Source organism: Camelus dromedarius, chromosome 5, assembly GCF_036321535.1.
Source record: "Camelus dromedarius isolate mCamDro1 chromosome 5, mCamDro1.pat, whole genome shotgun sequence".
NCBI classification, from domain to species: Eukaryota; Metazoa; Chordata; class Mammalia; order Artiodactyla; family Camelidae; genus Camelus; species Camelus dromedarius.
Genome location: NC_087440.1, coordinates 29,188,340 through 29,211,341, shown reverse-complemented (window position 1 = coordinate 29,211,341; position 23,002 = coordinate 29,188,340). Strand labels below are relative to the sequence as shown.

Sequence of the window (23,002 nt, the reverse complement as noted above, 5' to 3'; positions counted from 1 at the left end):
CTAGAACTTACTTTTCTGTTAGATATCCATAGAGATACAACTTTATGTTTCCAATGTTGAGTTACATGTTTAACAACCACTGAATACTCCAAATTTACTGAGTAATCCTTCATCATCCTATATAACTGTAATGCCTCCTTCATTATACACTAAATTCCCTAATTTGTATCTCATTCTTAACTGTGTTTTGTTAATTTACCTGTTCAACATTACTCAATTTGATCACTGTTCAATTAGTATAGGCTTATAATATATTCCAGTTTTTTACAGTATATATTCTCTTTCCTCCCCTCTCACTTTGTTTCCTTTTCAAAATTTCCCTGGGCTTTAAATAGAGTTTGACTCACTTTGTAATGTTCCAGAAGATTTCCACTGGACTTTAAAACTGAGCACTACAGTTACTGCTCAGAATAGTTTAGTGAGAATTGGTATTTTTACCACTTTGAATCTTTTTTATCAATTAGTATGATTTTATCGTCCATTTAAACCAGGGTTTCAAATCTTCCAGGGAAGTTTTTCAATAAAAAGCATACATTGCCTATTTGTTTCATTTATAAATGAGATCTCTGTTATATTTTACCAAGGTATCATTAACACTTCACTATATTTGTCAAAATTATTTTGCTACATTTAAGTTTCTACGTAATTGTCTTAAGTTTTTGAGATGGATAATTGTATGACTTGTTAATAACTGTAGTTTAGATAACTTTCTTTAATAGTTTTATTTATTTAATCTTCTTGTCTGTAGTATGTGATGGAACATGGTGCTGCAGGCTTCCTTCTTCATGCTTTTGATTTTAATGTTTCATCTATAATCAGCTGTTGACTGTTGGTTTAAAAATTCTATTAAAAGCGGTATGTTCAAAGTAATTCTTAATCCTTGCTATTTTACTAAGAGTTTTTATAGAAATCAATTTTGAAAATTACCCACTGACTAATACATTCATTTCCTAAAAGTTTTATAAAAATACCCTCTCTGAAATAAAATATTACTCATCTCTCAGGGTCTTATGTGATATGCTGTGGGATCAAGAATTTTCTCTTGACAGTTCCACCAAAGGCTTTAAGTAGAAAATCCATGTGATCATATTTGAGCTCTGGATGGATAGCTCTGGAAATTCTATATAATGGACTGGACTCGGGGACAAATGGTCCAGAGAGATCATTTAGTAGCCTTTTCAAATGTCAAGACAGGAAAATATGAAGACTAGAAACAAGACAAAGTGACAATGGAAATGAGGAAGGAACTGAAGTGAGGAATATTTGAGAATAAAAATTGTACAATTGGAGATGGAAATTAAAGGACAGAGACAAGTGCCCCATGGGTGTCTAAACTGGGCACCTGGAAGAACGATAACAGTATTACTAAGGTGTTGGAGATATGAACTCAGTTTTAACATGTTAACTTGAAGATGGAGGTTTGGCTTTCACTTGTGTGTATGGCTTTAAAATATTACTCTGGAGTCCAGGGATGAAGCTACAGATTCAGAATTCAAAATGCAGGAATTAGTTAAAATGAGTAAATTGACATTGAATGAAAAACACTTATCACAAATCTCTGAGTCACACCAAAAATTAAGAATGAGCAGAGAACTGATCACTGAGTTAGTGAGAGGTATAGTGAAGTCAGAAAGTTAGGAGAATAATTATGGGAGGGCTGTTGTAGAAATGGTCTAACTGCATTCAGCAAATTGACAGAAAACCTGGTTTTTAGTGGACCAAACAAGTTGGGGTTTATTTTTCTCACTTTATAAGAATAATCTGAAGGGAGACTATTGCTGACTCTGGTTAAGTGACTCAATATGCCCTTTGGTTGTTAGGTCCTCCCAAAATTCTCACTGTTATTTGTATTTATATATGGGATTTAGAACTCTGTAGTTGCTGCATCTTTAGTCCCATTAGCATTAAATGCAGGGGAAAAAATGGACCATGAAAAGAACCTTCTCTACATGAAGTTTTGTCTTTTCATTGGGGAAGGAAAGCCCTCCAGACACAACATTTGTTTACATCTCATTGAACAGTTCTAGGCAACATGTGCCATCTTAGACTACCATGGCCAAGGAAAATGGGATTATAGTAACTGGTTTAGAAAAATCATACATCATGCTCTAGACTTGGATAGGGCTATTCTTTCCTAAAATTTAGAGATGTCAGTCCACTACTTGAGCAAATGGTATGTCTGTTGGCAATAAGTGAGAAGACAGGCTATATAAAAGCCAAGAAGCCAACAGCAAAGAGTTACAGAAGCAAGTTCATGATAAACAGTACGATCAAGGAAAATGATGACTGAAAATTGATTATTATATGATGTATTCATAATCCAGGGGTTTTTCTAGAAACAAGAAATCTTGGAAACTGAATTGTTTTGACATTGATGAATGAATGAAAAGTGAGAGTTGCTGATGAAGACTTAGGGAAAGAAACAAAAATTAGAAAGGGACACAAGATTAGCAATTTAATTTTTTTAAAGAAGTGAACTAATGGTAATAAGTCAAAGGAAACAAAAAGTTTAAGTAAATTTTAGTAAATGATGGATCATTGGGTCAGATTCAGGGTATATCTGAAGATGCTGGCCTTGGAGTGCATACTGCCATGATTAGGAGCATGGATTATGATGGCCTATAGCTCTGGATAAAAGCCCTGGTTCTGACACTTGGTCCATCTAGGACTCAGTTTCTTCATTAATAAAATAAATCTCATAAAACAGCATTTCTATATCGAATTCTATGAGGTTTAAATGAGATAATGTGATTAGTTCAAAGTTTTGCATAGAGGATGCACTGATAACTGGCATCTGTTAATATTTGTTTAATTAACATTTTTATTAACAGGTATTCAGGCTTCGTATTCAATATTTTTATTGAATATAGAGGTATGTACATGCACTATGATGCTGTTTCATGAACCAAACATTATGAGTAATCACAATCTGAGGACCTTACTTACATGGTAAATCATATTAAAAGAACAAAAACAAAATACATAGGTGAAGCAAGGTGAAACACAAAATAGTTTCAGCCTGGAGATTTCCATTTGACCAGTGAAAAGAGAAATACACTAAAGGGAATTTCCAATTTGGTGTGAGAACATTAGTGTGAAGGTGACAGAATGACTAAGATAACTCACATGGGAGAACACCTAGGTAAGTGGTCAGGGGAAATGTCTAGAAACTTGAGAGGCAAAACAAAACAAAAAAGTAGGAAACTGAAATAAGAAGGGAAGTAATAACCTCATTTACCTGCATTCAAAGTATTCAGTTTTTAATATAATTATTCTTCTGATCACCATAATGTTTCCATATTGTCTTTTTTTCCTTTTTCAATTTTCAATTTCAATTTCAATTTTCCTTTTTCAAAAACCAACCTCAAAAAACAAGCTAGCAGGATGAATAGGAAATCTACTTTTATAGCACTGATTCTGACTTTTCATTACTTTCTCTCCTAAGGTGAACTGAACATCAGATCTTCTGCCCAAGTCAATGGATGGACCAAATGATTCAGTGGTTTCTGAGTTTGTATTGCTGGGACTCTCTGGTTCTTGGGAAACCAAAGTTTTTCTCACACTGATATTCTCCTTCATCTATTTGGGGATCATCCTGGGAAATCTCTTCATTTTGTTTTTGGTAATTTTTGATTCTCATTTACATTCTCCTATGTACTTCCTGCTTGCCAACTTGTCTTTTATTGATGTGGGCGTTGCCTCTACCACAGTGCCCAAGATGATTACAGACCTTTTAAATGGATACAAGATAATCTCTTTCCAAGGTTGTATGACACAAATATGCTTCATCCACATCATGGGAGGAGTGGAGATGGTGTTACTCATAGCCATGGCATTTGACAGGTACACGGCAATCTGCAAGCCTCTTCACTACTTGAACATCATGAACCCTAAAATATGTGTTTCATTTGTACTCACTGGCTGGGTAACTGGGGTGATCCATGCTATGTCTCAGTTTGTTTTCATTATAAACTTGCCCTTTTGTGGTCCTAACAAAGTGGACAGCTTTTATTGTGACTTTCCCAGGATCATAAAACTTGCGTGCACAGATGGAGTCAAGTTTGAGTTCATTGTTGCTGCCAACAGTGGCTTCATGAGCATGAGCACCTTCTTCCTGCTAATCCTTTCTTATATCTTCATTTTGGTCACTGTCTGGAAACGTTCTTTGGGAGATTTATCCAAGGCATTTGTCACTTTGTCAGCTCATATCACTGTGGTGGTTCTTTTTTTCACTTCATGCATGTTTCTCTATGTATGGCCTTTCCCCAGATCATCAATTGACAAATATCTGTTCATTGCTGACTTTGCTATTACCCCTGTCTTAAATCCCATTATATATACATTAAGGAACAAAGATATAAAGGCAGCCATAAAAAGACTGAGCAAACAAAAACATTATATCAAATTTTGCTGATTGGATCTGAGTTTGGAGCTTGAAAACTGTATATCCATCTGCCTTTTGGACATCTCCACTTAGGCATCTTAGATTTAAAACAGACAAAACTGGATGTATCATCTACCTCAATGAACAAAATTCTACTGCTTCTGTAGAGCATTTATTCATTAAATTTGCCACCATGGGAAATGTGACTCTACCATGTAAGGTTATTTATTTTACTATTTTAGCAGACAGCAGCAGTATCTACTAAATAATATTTTAGATTGAAATTGTGACTATTTAGACAATAACAAAACATATAATAAAATCCCCTCAGCTTTCCATAAAATTGGAAATAAGCTACAAGCTTGCTTTGGGAAATGTCAGGAATCATCACACTGAATGGGTATATTTGTAGGACATAAATAGCTCTACCTACTTACTTACTTAGGTTGCTTTCCCTTAGAAGACCAAATGACAAAATGTGATTGCAGGTAGTTTAATTGGAAGCTGATCTTTGGAAGCATCAGTAAGGGAATGGAGAACTGATACTGGGAAGGGAAGGATCCTTATATGTTAACGTAACAGTGCAAGCTTATTGTGGTCCTTCAGGAGACTCTATAGATTCTATGACTTAGAATTCTCCCAATTGAAGGGCAAGGTATTTGGAGTATTGTTCATGATTTGAGGATGCACTAACTTCTGGGCATGCCCAGCATTTCCCACAGCAAATATTGTGCATCTATGCTGGGGAACCAGAGAAAAGAGGTGAGATTGACTTTCTGGTGCTGCTGGCAATAAAAGGAAACTTAAAAGCAGCCTCCCATTACTGCCTTGTTACTTAGAGAAGTGCAAATTAAACTTTTTTTTTTTACTCTAATGAACCCCAAACTGGTAATTGAGCACAGAGAATCAGTGATATAAAATATTTCTCTGCTTTCCACAATTCCCATGAAACCAGAGTTAAAGGTGGACCATTCAGCCATGGGCATGGTTCTGCAAGTCATGACCAGACTCTGAGATCAGCTCCTACCTGTTACACATAAAAGCCAAATGACTTTTGCAAGAAAAAGTGAAATCTTAGTTGCAATACAAAAACCACAGCTATAGATCAAAGTAAAAATTTTGTCACACCTACAAAAAAAAATCAAATGAACCAAAGAACATTTTAAAATTCTACTTTACTTTCATCTCTCGAACTGTTATAACTAAATTCACTTTGAAATTTTGGCTGGCTCTGAATTTGAGAAAAGCACATTATCAGAAATGCTTTCAATTTTGAGAAACACAGAAACTTAAAGATCCCACAAAGCAAAACATGGACAGTGTTTAAACTTTGTTCTACCCACAACACAAAGCTCTAAAGTTTCCCACCCCAGAAGCTACTCTCCACAGTAAATACCTAACACACTGAGAATAACACTATCCCATAAACACTTGTCCAAACAGAAAATGCATTGTTTGTTTTACTGCAATCTGACTGTATTTCAGGCCCTAATTAAAATTTTAAATCAGTTTTATGCATGAAGAAGAATCCAATCACAGACAATGATGTTTCCAAATGTTATATATCTTATCCTCTAGAACAATCTCAGCTTCTTCCTTTTCTTCTTCCCTCACATTTAAGCCAAATTTCTCAGTATTTCAATGTCAACTTTCCATATATGCCAACTGGGATTTCCTGGAAGTTTGTAAAGTTTCTAAAAACATAAAGAGTTTCTTCTCAGCTACTTCCTGGAACTTCTGGACTCTAAGAGCAAAAGACCTCCCTTTACCAAAAGCAGTGCCTCTGTACAGTCCTAGAGCTCCCTAGATGTTAAGATTCAGTAAGGTTTGTTCTCACTTTTTGATGCACAATTCTATAGGTAGATGGTCCCAGGCAGAGATATATAATGCTAATTTCCACAAATTTCCAAACAGGAAATTAGTTAATAATGGTAGTGTTTGCCAACAGTTTCTTCAGGAAGAACTTGAATGAACAATACAGAGGGAAACCTCAGAAAGCTATGAAAATCAGTTAGCTGCCATGGAAACAGAATTAAGCTTTTAAAACTTGACAGAACCAGAATGGCACCATGGAAGCAGAAGTCAGAAGAACTTAGCTGTGCAGCGCAGTCCCAGGCTTCCTAACTCTGTGACTTCTTGCAGGATATGCTGAGACATAGCACTTCAACGAGAGACCCATTCCATGGGGTCATCACAAAGATCAGGCCCTGCAACGTGAGTGGGGCCTTGGCAAGGAAGCATATTCAGGCTCTCTTCCCCTGATTTTTCCTTTGACCTCCACGCATTTTACCCCCTCTTTATGGAAAGTTTTGTCTTGAGTATTTGAAGATAAAAATATAAAATCTTGGAACATAAAGGTGTATTTGTCCAAACTTAAATATCCTGTGCTTCTAAAAATTAATTACTACAGTATCCTTTATCTGACTATTCATATAAATTAATTTTGTAGTATTATTAATACTCTGTCATTTGTAAATCAACATAAAATACTAGTAACACCTTTAAAGGAAAAAATTGAGGGAATATAAAGCAGGCATGGTCTTTGGTGTAATACATGGCACCCAGGATCTCTTTCATCTGAAGCATCTGGGAGTGATTAGACTATGATCTATGAAAATATTCAGTATACCCTTTTGACCTCACTAGAGAAAATTAGATACTTCAACTTCTGATATTTTTAAATTCCAGTCTCATTTTCCAAACTTTGCCACCTGGCAGCACTGTTGAAGGCAGAAAACTATTTTTACATACTATGAGGGTGAGCATAGACTAAATTAGACAAAACTTTTAAACAACAGTAGCAACATTAATGATAAACACACTTATATAATATATTTTTCTATGGATATTGGCCATTCACTTCATCATTTTGAATATAATTCTTATGAAGATTTGCATTATTATATGAACAATTAACCTTGTGACCCCAAAATCCCACTCTGTGATACTCCAGTGGAAAAAAAAAAAAAGTTTAACACATAAAACCGGTACAAGAATGCTCACGTAGCTTTACTCTTAATCACTAAAAATTGGAAACAACTCTACTGTTTCTAAACCAGAGAGCACATAAGTTGACTTGGTGCATCTATACAATGGAACACTACTTACCAATAAAAAGAAACTACTAGCACATGCATCAAAGTGGATGAATCTCAAGTGCAGAGTGAGAAAAGCCAGATGCAAAAAGCAAAAAAACTGTATGCTTCCATTTTTAAGGTATTTTGGAAAGAAGGAAACTACAGAGATAGAAAAGAGACCAGTGGTTTCCTAAGACAGAGGTATTGTGCACGGTTGAGCAAAAGGACCACAGGAGGATTTGATGTGAAATGAGACTGCAGTGTATCTGGGTGCAATGGTAACCCAAATATATATGTGCAACTACAAAACTCTCACTGGTCTTCCACTTAATAACTATAAGAGCTAGGGAAGTCATTTAGCCTCTTTTGCCTGTATTTTTCCTCAGTAAGTGGATATATATGCCATTATGATTACTGTAAAGTGTGTTGAAGCACAAAAGCAACTGAATAAGCATGGAATCTTTATGTTCTCATAAACTTAAAGGTTATGGATTCTAGACCTCAGGATGCAAAATGGCTGGTAAACCAAATAAAGTCATTTGAATGTTTTGAGATCTAGAAATGAAAGAGATAAACAAAACTCAAGAGAGGGAGAAAATGAGACAGTAATGAAGGAGGAGAGGGGCAGGGACAGTAGTGGACAAGAGAAAAGAAAGAAATGGGATTTAGTAATAATAGCCTTTCACATGTAAGTTATTTAAACTCAAAACTGCAAACAAAAAAAATTTAAGAAAAAAAAACAAAAACTGTCTCCAACGGAATATGTTGAAATGTACACTTACTGCTATTGACAGAAATAGTAACAGAAGGATGTACTACATGACTAATAGTTGTTACCTCCAAAAGTGGATGAGATTGGGAGGGGACAGATAAAGGGGGCCTTCAATATTTGCTCCAAATACATCTAATTAATTGTTTTCATCTTACTAAATAACTGTATACATATATTATTTCTCTAATAAAGTAGCAAATTAAAAAACATCTATCTACTATCTTTCAATCACCTAGAGGAATGCCTATAATATGGTTCACACTCAAACCATTAACATTAGAACTCTGCTCAAGGTAACATTGAGAATACTGAGAACTAATTTCCTCTTGAGTCCCTGGAAGCAGTTCAAGTAGGTTCCTAAGTCACAGGCGTAGCTTCTAAATGACAAGGACAAGCTGCCTGTCACCCGCCCACCCACATAAATCATCCCACTTCCGCTGGGACTGGATCTGACATTAGTTTACCTTATGACATGGTAGTTACAGAGAAGAAGACAAGTTATAGCCTCCTAATAAACAAAAAATGTAAAACACGTTAAACTTCCTTCCACTACATTTTCAGGTGTCATTAACTGAACTAACTGTAATCTTGCTTTGAAAAGGTGCATTATAGTATTATGCTCTCAAAGTCCAACTTTTCCACAGGAAAAGGGGAAAACTAAGGATCCCCAAGGCGCATGATAGGCAAAGTCTTTCCACATACTTGGCTTTACTTAAGACACAGACATGAAAGTTTCCAAGCTCAGAGTGTACTCTAGAGTGTACATTTGCCATAAGGAGGAGGACGCACTCCCATCAACACTTGCCATGGCAAAAATTAATTGGATTTCATTTCAGACTAAAGGTAAGTCTAGAGTAAGCCTTCTCAGTCAGGGACAGGGATCGGGTTTCAGAGGTGACCTGTGTAGGGTGAGTATATCCCAAACTATCTGATTTTTGAGCTTTCACTTTCAATCCTTCCCCTATTTTAAGATTTAACTCCCCCCCTACAGCAGGTTTTCCATACTTATCTACGGTGATTACAGTTCTGAATGTGCTATTTAGTTAATGTGCTTATAGGAAAGATTATGAGTTTTCTCTTCCAACTAATCCCTGGGACTTCTGGATTCCTAACAGTATTTCCACACGCTAACAAAAAACACTGCCTTTCTACAATCTTAAAAGTTCCCAGATGCTCAGGTTGATGAGATCAGTTCTCACAGACTCTCCAACTTATCCTGATGTTTTCCTAATTCCTTTTGGATTTTACGTGTTCTACCATTGATCAAAGTACTAAATGGAGAAGAGCGTCAGTCTAATATTAATAAGGCTATTTACATTTGTTTATGTCTTAGTTACCTCCTTATAGAACAAAATGCCTTATTTTAGAAATCTGTTTTACTTTTCTTAGTCTTCTTAAAATCAGATTCCTACTAGAAGCCATTTTTAGTGGGGAAGTTATATTGGAAACTTTGAAGTCAGACAAACCTCAGTTTATATTCCAGTTCTAGTACTTTCAAACTTAAGACTTGGCAAAATCAAGTTTCTCACCTGCAAAAGGGCAAGAAACATGATTATTAAAATAATATGTATGTACATAGTTTATGTGATATGATGTTATGTGATGTGATGTTCTTACCAAAAATAACAAAATAAAATAATTAAATTTACTGGTGAGATGATAGTCACAAGGACATAACCCACATGTTGATTTTCATTTATTAAAAAAAGTCTTACTTGTTCTGAGAAAAAGAAATTGAGAAAATAAAAGTAAAACCCAATAGGAAAATGTACCAAAAAACAAATAAAAAAAATGGTAGCAGGCACTTTAAACAAAAAGAAAGGCAAACAGTCTTTAAAAGTAGGGGGGAATGCCTAATTTCACAATAAGAAATTAAATCTACATTTAGATGCCATTTCTCATCGCCATATTAACAAAACATTGTGTTAACAAAGAGTGGAAAACCAGGCAATTCTGTACATTGCTGGTTGAAACACAAAATGTTTTAAGCCCTATGGAAGGAATATCTAACAAAATAGACAAAGGATTATAAAATGCTTAACATAGATGGTACATAAAATGTGCTATCTAGTCAACTTTAACACTTCTCAGTCTCTAAACTGAAAATAATAATAGGATAACAGAGAGTGATGAAGAGAGACTAAAGAAGAAAGATCTAAGTGTCTATGTGAAAGGATCAGTATGACCAGCACTGGAAAGGTGAAGCTGCAGGGCGTAAGTAGGAAATGGTCAGTTTAATTTAAACCATGAGCAGAAGAAAGGAGTTTGGAACCATGGATGCCAGCAAATATGTCTGTAGAGAGAAAAAGTCCTGCTTGGATACGTCTTATAGCTATTCTATGGCCTCTTCCCCTTTAGATTATACTGAATCTTCAAAGAGGTATAAACAGGTCATCATTCACTTAACAAATATTTATTGGTTGCCTACAAAAAGACATGGCTCCCTCTAGCCACCAAGAATACTGTAGTGACCAAGAAACAAAATTACTTTCCTTTTGGAGCTTACACAATAAACACATCAAATAAATAATTCAATAAAATAAGAAAGAATGGGGAAAAAGAGGGAAGGAAAAAACCCAGGAAGACAGAAAAGCAGGAAGGAAGGGAGGGAGGAAGGGAGAGAAGAAGGAAAGAAAAAGGACTTTGCTTTCTGACTTAAAGAAAATAGGCAATACATACATTTCCATAGAGCTCAATTTAAATAATCTAAATGAACAGTTTAAGAACAAATGAAGTTAGACTTTATATTTTCTCCCATTAAGAATAGTCATGTGTGATTTCCAGTCAAGGTAGAGAGTAGTAGGACCACGAACTTGCCTTTCCTCACAACTACAACAAAGCCACAACCGACTTCTGAACAACCATCGAGAAAAAAGACTGGAGCCTAGCAAAAAAGATCTGCTTCAACTGGAAACATTGAGGCAGAACCACAACAGGAAGACCTCTCTCTCCAGAAGGATTCACAGAGAGGCAGCCAAGCAAGAGCGCACAGACCCTGGAGCCAGGCTCTCTAGTTTGCAGACTAGCTGGGCCACTTGCTGAGCAACTCCAGGTAAGCCATGAATGTCAGTATGTTTCAGTTTCCTCATCTGCAAAACAGGGATAGTAATAGAATCTTTTGTGAAGACTGAATTAGGTCACATGTGTCAAGTGCTTGGAAGAGTGCCTGGCATATAATAAGAATGATAAAAGTGTCAAAAATTATTATTATAACCATTGAGAAGAAAAATCAACACAGAGAAATATGTAGATAAAAGAAACATGGATGAGTGTTTAAAAAAAAGTCATGTGTAAAACTAGCTTTCATTCGTCTGTCCTTTAAGCTACTCTCAAAAAAGAAATCTCTGTTACCAGTGAGGGCAAAGGACCAGTCAATTTATGTTAAGTAAGTAGAGTTACTCAGGCTATGGAATATATAATATTATGGATATACTCTCTCAAGGGGGGATTCAAAATGCATTGAAATATTTTGCACTAGAAAAGTCAGTACCTGAGGTCTCTTTAAAACATAATAATTTTTTCTCAAGTCAATTAATGAACAATTTTTACCAGAATTTGTAAATGACTTTGGTTCAATTCAGTCTCCTCATATATATCAACTTAGCAATAGATTTGTTTCTAAGAAGCATGTATTGTATGAGAAATGTAGCATTAGGTTATTGCCCTAAATATAACTTGAAAAATTAAAACCCTCTAAATATGTTTTAGGCCTATGCATTCTCCCTGCAGAAGAACTAGATTCAGGCATTAGATAAATTGTTTATGGAATACATTACAATTAACACTTTTAATCAGAATATTCATTTTTGACCCCCATAAGAACAATACTTCAGATGGATAAAGGTTTTGACCTGCCCTTCTACACTTAGCTCACCTCCTTAGTCACAAGACTGTGTCCATCTATAAATTCGATAAAACTTTATTTTCAATTTCGAATTTAGTACAATGCTAATATTTCAGTTTTGCACTTGAAAAGTATTTGTCTGCTCTACTCTCTAGCATCTGAATATTAAGTTCCTCTTTCCATTCTAGAAGTTCTTAGTTCATCTCTTCTTCTGGTTGCACTACAACTGTACTAAATGGAGGAAGCAAACCAGTCTGTGGTGTCTGAGTTTATTTTCCATGGACTCTGTAACTCAAGAGAGCTCCAGACCCTCCTCTTATTGCCATTTTCTACACTCTACCTGATGACTGTCATGGGCAACCTTTTTGTTGTGTTCCTAATCATCACCCACTCTCATCTGCATTCCCCAATGTACTTCCTCTTAGCCAACCTCTCATTTGTTGACTTCTGCCTTTCCTCAGTAACCACCCCTAAACTGACCACAGACTTCCTAAAGGTTAATAAAACCATCTCCTTTGGGGGCTGCATGAGCCAGATCCTCTGCGTACATTTCTTTGGAGGGGGTGAGATGGTACTGCTTGTGTCAATGGCCTATGACCGTTATGTGGCCATCTGCAAGCCACTCCATTACTCCAGCATCATGGACAGGCAAAGGTGCATCTGGCTAGTTTTCATATCATGGATCATTGGCTTTGTGCATGCCATCAGTCAACTAGCTATGATTTTAGAACTTCCCTTCTGTGGGCCCACAATAGTGGACAGCTTCTTCTGTGACATCCCTCTGGTGATCAAACTAGCCTGCATAGATACTCATACTCTAGGAATATTGATAAATGCTGACAGTGGGGTCTTGGCTACAACTTGCTTCATTCTCTTGCTCATCTCCTACACCTATATTCTAGTAATTGTCCGCCTTCACTCGAAGGATGGGGCATCCAAGGCTCTCTCTACTTGTACTTCCCACATCATAGTGGTGGTGCTGTTCTTTGGACCCTGCATCTTCATCTATCTGTGGCCACTTAACATAACTTGGGTGGACAAGTTTCTTGCTGTGTTTTACACAGTAATCACGCCTCTCCTGAATCCGGCCATTTACACACTTAGAAACAAAGAGATTAAGAATGCCATAAAGAGACTGATAAGTCAGCATATGAATTCAAGGGATAAGTTTTAGATTTTTCATGTAATCAGCAATTCCACAGTGGGCTCCCCAATTTGGCCACATTCTGACCTGTAAACTAAACTGGAAATATGTTCATATCTATAAGCTGTAAGTATTCCCAGGTAATATGGCTTGATTTATTCCATTAAGAAAATATATTCAAATCCAACATTTATATTTTTACTGCCTGGAGGGAATAATAATTAGCTTAAATATTCCTTTGTATGTGATAAAAAATTACTATATGATAACAATAATGATAATGATAGTTTTAAAATAATAATTTCTACAATGTACTAAACACTACTGTGTTCCCAAAACCATACTATGCATTTACGTAGGTTATGATTACTTACTAAATCACTTCGAGTTAGTTATCATTATTCTTATTCCCAAAAATACATTATTTATCCACTGTAACTTGAACTTTGCTAGAGAAGATATTTGAGTGGTCTGTATCCAGTTATAAAACAAAAAGATAAGTGAATCAAGTCATAATACTATTGCACTTACATTCCACAGCAGAATCACTATGATTCAAGTCTCCAAGTCTTAACTGTTGATTTAAAGGTGGAGTTTCCCTTAAATTTTTCTCCAGAATAAGACATGGAGAAGTATTTGTAATCCCTTGAAACATTATTTTTTCTTAAGTTAATAAATGATTTTTATGATTATTGTTTTACCTTACATTAAAGAACTCATAAGGATGCATTGCTTCAAAGCAAAGGATATTTAAAGTGAAGAGAAAAAAAAGCCAAAAGAAACCATTAAAAAAAAACAATAATTTAAGAAGATGTGGTATATTTATACAATGGAATACTACTCAGCCATAAAAACCGACAACATAACGCCATTTGCAGCAACATGGATGCACCTGGAGAATTTATTCTAAGTGAAGTAAGCCAGAAAGAGAAAGAAAAATACCATATGAGATCGCTCATATGTGGAATCTGAAAAAAAAACAAAAAACAAAAACAAAGCATAAATACAAAACAGAAATAGACTCATAGACATAGAATACAAACTTGTGGTTGACAAGGGGGCGGAGGGTGGGAAGGGACAGACGGGATTTCAAAATTGTAGAACAGATAAACAAGATTATACTGTATAGCACAGGGAAATATACACAAGATCTTATGGTAGCTCACAGAGAAAAAAAAAGTCTCAATGAATATATATATATTCATGTATGACTGAAAAATTGTGCTGAACACTGGAATTTGACACAACATTGTAAAATGATTATAAATCAATAAAAAAATTTTTAAACCAATAATTTTATATAATTTTATGAAAATTCCTACAAATGAATAAAAAAGATAAAAACCCAATAGTGGGGGAAATGGACAAGTGATTTGAACAAATGTTTATTTCACTGAAGACAAAACAGTAATAGATACTAGCCACTCAACTTCATTAGTAAGCGGAGAAATATAATTAAGACCATAATGAAATACCATTTTTCACCTGTTAAACGGGTTTAAAAAAACATCTAACAATAACAATAATAACAATTGTTGAGAATGTGCATTCACGGAAATTCTATGTCCTACTGGTCAGTGTAAATTGATTTAACCACTTTAAATAACAATCTGTATTGTTTTATCGTCTTGTAAAGCTAAACATGCAAATAATTCGTCAGTAACTGACTGCTAAGTGTTCCCCAGTGTCCATATGCCTATTCTTCCCATTACTAACAGAACATCACCCAAGTTGTAGTTGGAAACATGACCACACAGCTACAGAGTGGATTTCCTAATCTCTGTAGACAGTTGTGGGTAAATGATTAAGTTGTGTCAACAGAAAATGAGAGGTGATATGGACACCTTTCAAGTCATCACTTTAAAGACATCAGCTCCAGATTCTTTCCCCTGTCCCATGCGCTGGGATACAGGACACCTGGAGCAGGTGCTTTGGAGTCAGTAATAGAAGCCATGAGGTAAGAGGAGCAGAGCCAATGATCCAGCCCGAAGATGTATGGACTACAGAAGAAGACCAGACAACTTAAATGGTATCGGTAATGTGGTATTTATCATTGTACCATTTTTCATTTGTGCATTTTTCTTTGTAACTTAATTATTTTGTTTGGTACACTTCAAATATTATATAGTGCCAAGTTAAGGAAAATACAAAGGAAAGGCTTTCTCTTTGGCCCTCTACAAATCAAAAAAAAAAACCTACAATACAATGCCCATTCATTTCACTGTAGGTTTCTAGGGAAGGCTCACCTGACCCCCTCCCCAAAATGTACATATATATGGACACATATATCACATATAGATGGTAAAGTATGTACAGAAAGAAAGGGCATGAAGCTTATTGTTATGGTTAGTAGGGTTAAACTGGCGCAAGAGCAGTTATATTGGTATTAAATGATCTTTTTAAATTAAACTGCATGTGTAATAGTGCATATTTCACACCTCTGAATGATGTATATCACTTGCTGAATAAAATTGTATTATCACACGTTTACAATATATTAATTTCTACTTTATTCCTGTGAAGAGAAGAGGGTCATGATTTCTTGGGTGAGATCCCTATAGCAATACCTAAAAAAGTTAACAATGACATATCAATCTTTCTCTCTATGCCAACAAGTTAAAGGGCTCATGATGACAATATAACTGATCTAACAAAGATATACAAATAATTATAGTTATTAGTTCCCAAAAATATAAAAAAACAAGAAATGCAAACTATATCAAGAGATGTTTGCAGAAATTTACATTTTCCCCAACCAGACAATCATGAAAATATCACTCAGATCCATACCCTGAAGCAGATATTACCAATGAAGGGTCAAACCTAATCATGCATGTACAGCATCATTTTTAAGAGGGAGCTTATTTTGGTGATGATACATCTTCAATGTTTACTTTGATAATTACATAGCTCACTGACATTTTCAGCTGACTCTATCCAATAAATTTATAAATTTACTGTTTCCAAGGCTGATTTACCATTAGCAATCTAGATACCATGTAGAGGTCCAATTTACATGCTTGCAAGAGAGTGACTAAGTTGTTACCATCTTTCCTTCTGTATTTTTTTTTCATTCTCCAAGATGTCCACAAAGTACAGAGAATGAGTTTCAGACCAGATGCTAACCCTATTCCCAATTCATTTATGAAGCAAGTATAAATTTGACATGAAAACTAGACAAAGACATAAAGGAAAATTCGCTTATTAACATAGAGGCAAAAAAAAGTAATAGCAAATAAAGTGGAACAATATATAAGAATAATATATTAAAACAGATTATTTTTATATCAGAAGTGCAAGGTTGATTTACCAATCAGAAATCAATCACTGGGTTAAGAAAAAAGAGAAAAATCATACAAATATCTCAATAGATACAGGAAGACCATCTGATAAAATCCATTAAACTTTCAAGATAAAACTCTTAGGTTTATGCTCAGAATGAAAATTACTGATCTGATAAAGGTATCTTAAAAATATTTCCAGCACAAGTTGTAACTGTTGATGAAACACTGGAAACTTTCCTATGTCTTAAAAATGGAAATGAGAATAGGATGCATCCTTCTCAACATTAATGTTTATTGGATGGCCTGGCCAATTAAATGAGGTAAGAGAACTAAATAAAATGTATAAAAAGATAGAAGTAAACTGCTATTCTTCACATGTAATTTTTTGTTTGAAAGTTACATATCCCTTTTATAGACCCCTCAAGTCTACTTACTTATAATAGCACTGAATACACAATATTGCCTGTTTCATTTGTTTTCCTCAATAAATGGTAAGTTTGATGAGTACCATCAATGAGGAGTTGTTGGAAAATGAATATAAACATAGGTTTAATAGTGTTTTAGAAGCAAATAGTTATTAGCAAAGAAAAATGGGTTTCTTTCAAAACAAAACCAAAAAAATACCAGATCAGTGAAAAAAACCAATGGCTTCAAATGGTATGAAGTCTGCTATACAATAGAGATGGAATATCCACCACTGTTCTTAGCCATAGGAGTGCACCACTCAAATCTCCCTTAAAGGAAAAACTTGCTTCAGGGAATGTACTTAGCTGACAACTTCTAGCTGTTGAAATTTCACATTATACTACAGCATTCAGAGGCCATCTGTCCCCAGGCTGCTCCAGACAGTGACTGACAACAGTGGGTGTACTGGAGCAGGGACCTTCCTGCCCAATGACTGTGGAGCTCGATCAACAACCCAGCTGAGACTTTCCCAAAGCTGCACTGCCCTCTGTGGCTACTCCACTCAATCCTCTCTCCCTCCCCATCTTCTTTCACAGGAGCCACACTGGCATTTTTGTTATGAAGGCTTTCCCTGCCTATTTCTGCTCCATCCCCTTTACAGATACTTCCCCAAGAAAGATCTTACAATTCTGCCATGCTGCCTGTTTCACAGAGTACCAGGACTGATCCTAAACATGGTTTTGAATAATGAGGAATTTGTGATCAAAATACTTAACAGGAATATCAGTTTAAGGATTACCACCAAAAATTGAGTGATCAAGCAGCAAATTTGTCTCAGACACCAAATCACCCCCTCAGCCCCCATTATAATGATATTATGGTAGAATGTACTGTAAGTATGGGTCATTTATTGTCCTGGAAAAGTTGGTATCATTATATTAGAAACAAAAAGTAAATTGGGTTTTTTAATTTAGTAATAATATGCATCAAAATGTTCATGCTTCTAAACTAGCAGCCACAGAAAATTGACCAATACTTCTGACTTCTGTCAAGTCAGTTTAGAAAATAAATCATGTAATTGCATGTTCACACTGCCTCACCCTTCCTTGTATTCTATACTCCTAAAATGAGAAGGAGAACAAGTAGTGAATGGAAACTGTGTCCTTAATTCTTTAATGGTGAACCTACTGCCTTCCACCCTCTAATTAGGCCTGGCTGGAGGCAATAAATATTTATGGATCAAATTTGCAAACAAAACATCCTCAGCTCACTAAGTTTTCTCTGCACTGCTTCCTTGTCTTGGTTTTCCCTCTTCCACACAATTAACACTTCTTACACTGTACTGCAATCTTGTTATTCTCAGATTCATTATATTCCCATCATTTTGTAATCCACTATTTGCCAGCTCTTTGGAGAGGGCTAGCTCCATGTAAACTGATTGATATACATATGCCATATAAATCTTTGTTTGCTATTTTGGCCAAAAAGGACTGATACTCTGGATCTGGTACCTCCAGAACATAGATTCACTTTAATTAAATAGCTTCCCTTTTCTCTAGACAGGAACTATTTTTCACAAAAGGGATCCCAAGCAACAGCTGTACAAATGAAAATCAAAAGCAATCCTGCAGGGAAGCCCGAGGTAGGATACTCCATCATATAGTGGTTTGTGAAGACTGTGAAGAACACCACTTACATATATCTAAGTCATGAACACACACTGCCTTCTTTCCAAAACACAAAAATGTCTTTGTCTCTAAAATTCCACACAGAATAATTTTTGGTATTAAAACTCCAATTGAAATTTTTGAGTCTATATTCACATACCAATTCATTATTTCTCTAAATGGGATTAGTAATTAAAGAGTATGTTGTAGTATTGGGTCTTTAACATGATACTGATGCTGAACAGATATAATCAGTTATAATGCTGGCATCAATAATCTGATGAACATCTATAATCTCAAATTGGAAAAAGTATTGCCAGGACCACATTAATTACTACTCATTACACCAATTTTTCGATTTCCTTATTACTCGGCTCTGCATCTCAATGATACTTGACCCTGGGGAAAAGTCAGCGTTCATGAAAGACCTAATTTCTATAGAAAGCCAATAATGGAACAGATATTAGTCATTAATACCTAGTCCGGCTAATTGGATTTAATCTTAATGGTAAGAACTATTTATAACAATGTGCCGTAAACAGTAATGACTCTAAAAAAGAGTTAACCTCTCTGTTTCCCAACCCCTTGAAGCTGCTGAGAGTAAAATATGAGCCTGTGCAGGTAAGAGGGACCCACTCTTTAATTATCCAGCATCTGGCTCCATAATTATCACCCTTTTTTGTCTCTCCACAATTTATATCTTTCTGTCACCTTTTTCCTTTGCTAATTCACTTTATTTGAATGACTCTCACTCATATTATTTTATATCCTCTCATCTTAGTCTCATAGTTCACATTATGAGATGAACATAAAATATCCTTCAAGGTTCTAATATCTTTGTTAAAACGGTATGTGAAATATTTTTCATCCTCCGTCCAGTTTTTTCTGAAGATTCCGATTATAAAATTAGAAAGCAATGACAAAACATGAAAAAATAAACTAGTTTTCTTTCTACCAGATTTATCCCACCATTATTACCAATCTGAAAAACTTTAGGTCTGTTTCCTAAAAAATCATACAAATTATCATGACAGATAACACTTAACTTAGCACTCACTGTATGTCACATTTTCTGATGTTTTCTTGTTTCAACTCATTTCGTCCTAAAAATGATTATATGAAGTAATGACTTTCAGTATCTGTCTTTAACAGAGGAAGAAACTTGGCAGTTCAGTAACTCACCCTAGAACACAGAGCTGGTCAGTGGATGATCTAGGGATACAGACAGGTGCCTGTGTCTGTGCTTTTAAACACTGCACTCTATTGTGTATTAGAAAGGGCTCCTATGTAAGTGTTCCTATTTCCTCAACTAATTTTGATACATTTGTTTTTAAAAATAACAATAAATATTGTCTCTGAAAATATAGCAGATCAAGTTGAGGCTAAAGAAATAGGCACAAAAATACTGAAAATCATACCACCTGTAGAAATTTGGAGCAAATTCTAATATTTACACATGCAAATTACATATGCCACCCCTAAAATAAAAAGATTTTTAATCTATAAATGTTTCCTTGACTTAGTGATATCTTTGCATGCTAGTTAATGGAGGTTTATCAATCATTTTTAAACCTACTTTAAGTGTATCCATTTAATCAGTCCCTTACTCTTGAACAGTATGTTTCCAATTAGTTCCTATTATATAAAATGCTGAGAAGTAAAATAACATTACAAATATATTTTGTTCACTTTATCTATTTATTTCCTTTCAAAGTAACTCCAACTGGACTGCTGTGTTGAGAGATTTGTTTACTCTGTTACTCAAGTGCTCTCTGGGATGTTTGCACCACTTCACATTCCTACCAGCTGAGAATGAGGAGCACTGCCTCCCCATCCCACAGTAACAACATGTTTTCTCATTTTGTTGAGGAAAAAAATATAAAAATTGAACCTCATTTCTGAATTTAAAGTAATAGTGGAAAGACCTCCTCAACCTTATTTTAAAAACTAATTCATACATATTTTATTAAAATGTTATAATTTCACTATTACATTTAAGCTTTCTAACCATCCAGAACTTACTTTGCTATAAGATATAAAGTAAGATAAAATTTGATGTTTCCAGTGTTGAGCAACCTGCTTAACAGCTATTGAATACTCTGCGCATTTACTAACTCTTTAATTTCTTATATAATTTCAATGCCTTTTTATCATATACTAAATTTCTTAATTTGTCTCTAATTCTTAACTGTGTTTTGTTACATTTACCTGTTCAACTTTACTCAAATGATTTAGCTTACTTTAGTATAGGTTTAGGATATGTTTGAATATCTTTAACAGGAAACATTCTCTTTTCTCCCCCAAATGCCATTTTGTATCTTTTTTCAAGTTTACCAAAGCTCTGAAATGGACTTTTGAACCACTATATAATATTGCAAAAAATTTCCACTGGACTTTTAATAAGCACTGCAACTACTTTACAGATTAGTTCAATCATAATTTATATTTTTATAGCCTGGAGTCCTTTTTCCACTAATAGCATGGTTTCATCTCCATTTTATGCAAGGTTTCAAATGTTTAAGAAAAATTTATGTCTTTCAGTAGCATGCATAAATTGCACATTTGTTTAATTTATGAGTGAGCGCTCCCTTATATTTTACTTACGTTTTATTTATGAGTGAGATCTTTCTATTTTATTTAGGTTATTACTAAATTCAACAGAAACTATCTTACTAGATTTAATATTTTCTTAATATTTGTCTTAAGTTTTTGAGGTGGACAATTGTGTGACTTGCAAATGAAAATAGGTATGCTACCTTCTCTTCAATAGTATTGCTTGATTTAATGTTCTCGTCTATAGCATATGATTGAAAAATAGTGCCTCAGGCTTCCTTCTTTATGCTCTTGATTTTAATGTTTCATCCACAAGAAGATATTGATTGTTGGTTTCAAAATTCTATTAAAAGCATTATGTTTAAAATATTTCTTACTCCTTGTTTTACTAAGAGTTTTTATCAGGAATCAATTTTGAAATTTATTCAGTAAAAATTTGCTATATTCTATATATTTACTATCTATTTGCTATATTGTTAATCTTTATGTAAATAGCCTCTGAAATCAAATTGCTCATTCCCTCTCAGATATTTTTGATATGCTGTGGATTTCAAGAAGTTTCTCCTGATAGAGTCATCAAAGTCTTTAAGTGGGACAGCCACATGATCATATCTGAATTTAGATAGACATATCTGAAATCAGCCTATAAATGATTTGGATCTAGGGAACAATAGACCAGAGAGATCATTCAGAATGCTTTTTAATTGTCAAGGTAGGAAAAGATACAGACTAGTAGCAAAAACATATGACAACAGAAAAGAAGAGGGGGGAAGAGAATTGAGAAGTATTTGAGAGTGCAAATTGCACAGCTAGAGATGGAAAGTGAAGCATGAACAAGAGTGCCACACAGGTGCCTATACTGAGCATCTCGGGGAATGATAATAACATTTATTAAGGCATTGGGGTGGGTGTAATATTATGAGTTCAATTTTGACATGTTAACTTGAAGGCAGGGGTGGGACTTCCATTTGTGTATACCACATACAGCTTCGCATATGTTACTCTGGAGTCCAGCATTAAAGCTACAGATATAGAAGTGACCATGTAGATATCAGAAGGCACAGGAAGGAAGGCAATTATGGGCTTTATTAAGTGATTCAACATACGTTTTGGGTTCCTGAGTCCTTTCTAACTTTTCACTGTTACTTTTCGTATATGGGCTTTAGAATTTCATGGTTGCTTCACTTTCAGGCATAACATTAGCATCAAATGCAGGAAAAATGGATCAGGAAAATCCATCTAGACATGAAGATTTTTCCTTTTACTGGGAAAGATTCCTTTTATTGATTTACATATCACTGAACAGTTCTAGACTACATGCCCCTTCTTATAACAATCCATGACCAAGGAAAATGGGATTACAGTAACTGGTTTACAAAAATCATATAACATGCTCTCAAGCTGGAATAGGGCTACTCTCTTCTAAAACTGAGAGATTTTAGTCCACTAACTGAAAAAATGGAATTTCTATTGGCAAGGAGTGCTAAGGCTTTAGGAAGGCATGAACCAAGAGCGGAGAGAGTCACAGAAACAAGGGGATTATAAATAGAAACAAATCTTTCAGGGAGCTTAAGGTAAATAATTATTGAAAAGTGATTATTATATGACATACTGAGAATCTAGCATTTCTTTCTATAAACAAGAAATCTGTGGATAGCAGTTTTAGCTTATGAATGAACAAAATGTGACGAAAGCTTGCCAATGAATAATTGGAGAGAGAAGGGAATAATTAGAAGGGGACACAAGATTCAAAGATTTTATTTTTTTAGGAGAGTTCACTATGCTAATAGGTCAAGGAAAATAAAAAGTTTAAGACAGTTAATTGGTCCATCCTTGGGAAACATCCACTGTATACTTGAAGGGGCTGGCCTT

At 34.9% G+C, this 23,002-nt stretch overlaps 2 protein-coding genes across 2 annotated transcripts; both read left to right on the top strand.

Moving 5' to 3' along the window:
• Nucleotides 1–3,469: 3,469 nt before the first annotated feature.
• On the top strand, nt 3,470–4,414 carry LOC105090010 (olfactory receptor 4F21-like). The gene has a single exon (XM_031452772.2). It carries the CDS (start codon nt 3,479–3,481, stop codon nt 4,412–4,414), a length of 936 nt encoding a protein of 311 aa, XP_031308632.1. The 5' UTR covers nt 3,470–3,478.
• Nucleotides 4,415–12,233: 7,819 nt separating this feature from the next.
• Nucleotides 12,234–13,251, top strand: LOC116153478 (olfactory receptor 4K3). Its single transcript, XM_031453372.1, has one exon. It carries the CDS (start codon nt 12,313–12,315, stop codon nt 13,249–13,251), a length of 939 nt encoding a protein of 312 aa, XP_031309232.1. The 5' UTR covers nt 12,234–12,312.
• The last annotated feature ends 9,751 nt before the right edge of the window (nt 13,252–23,002 follow it).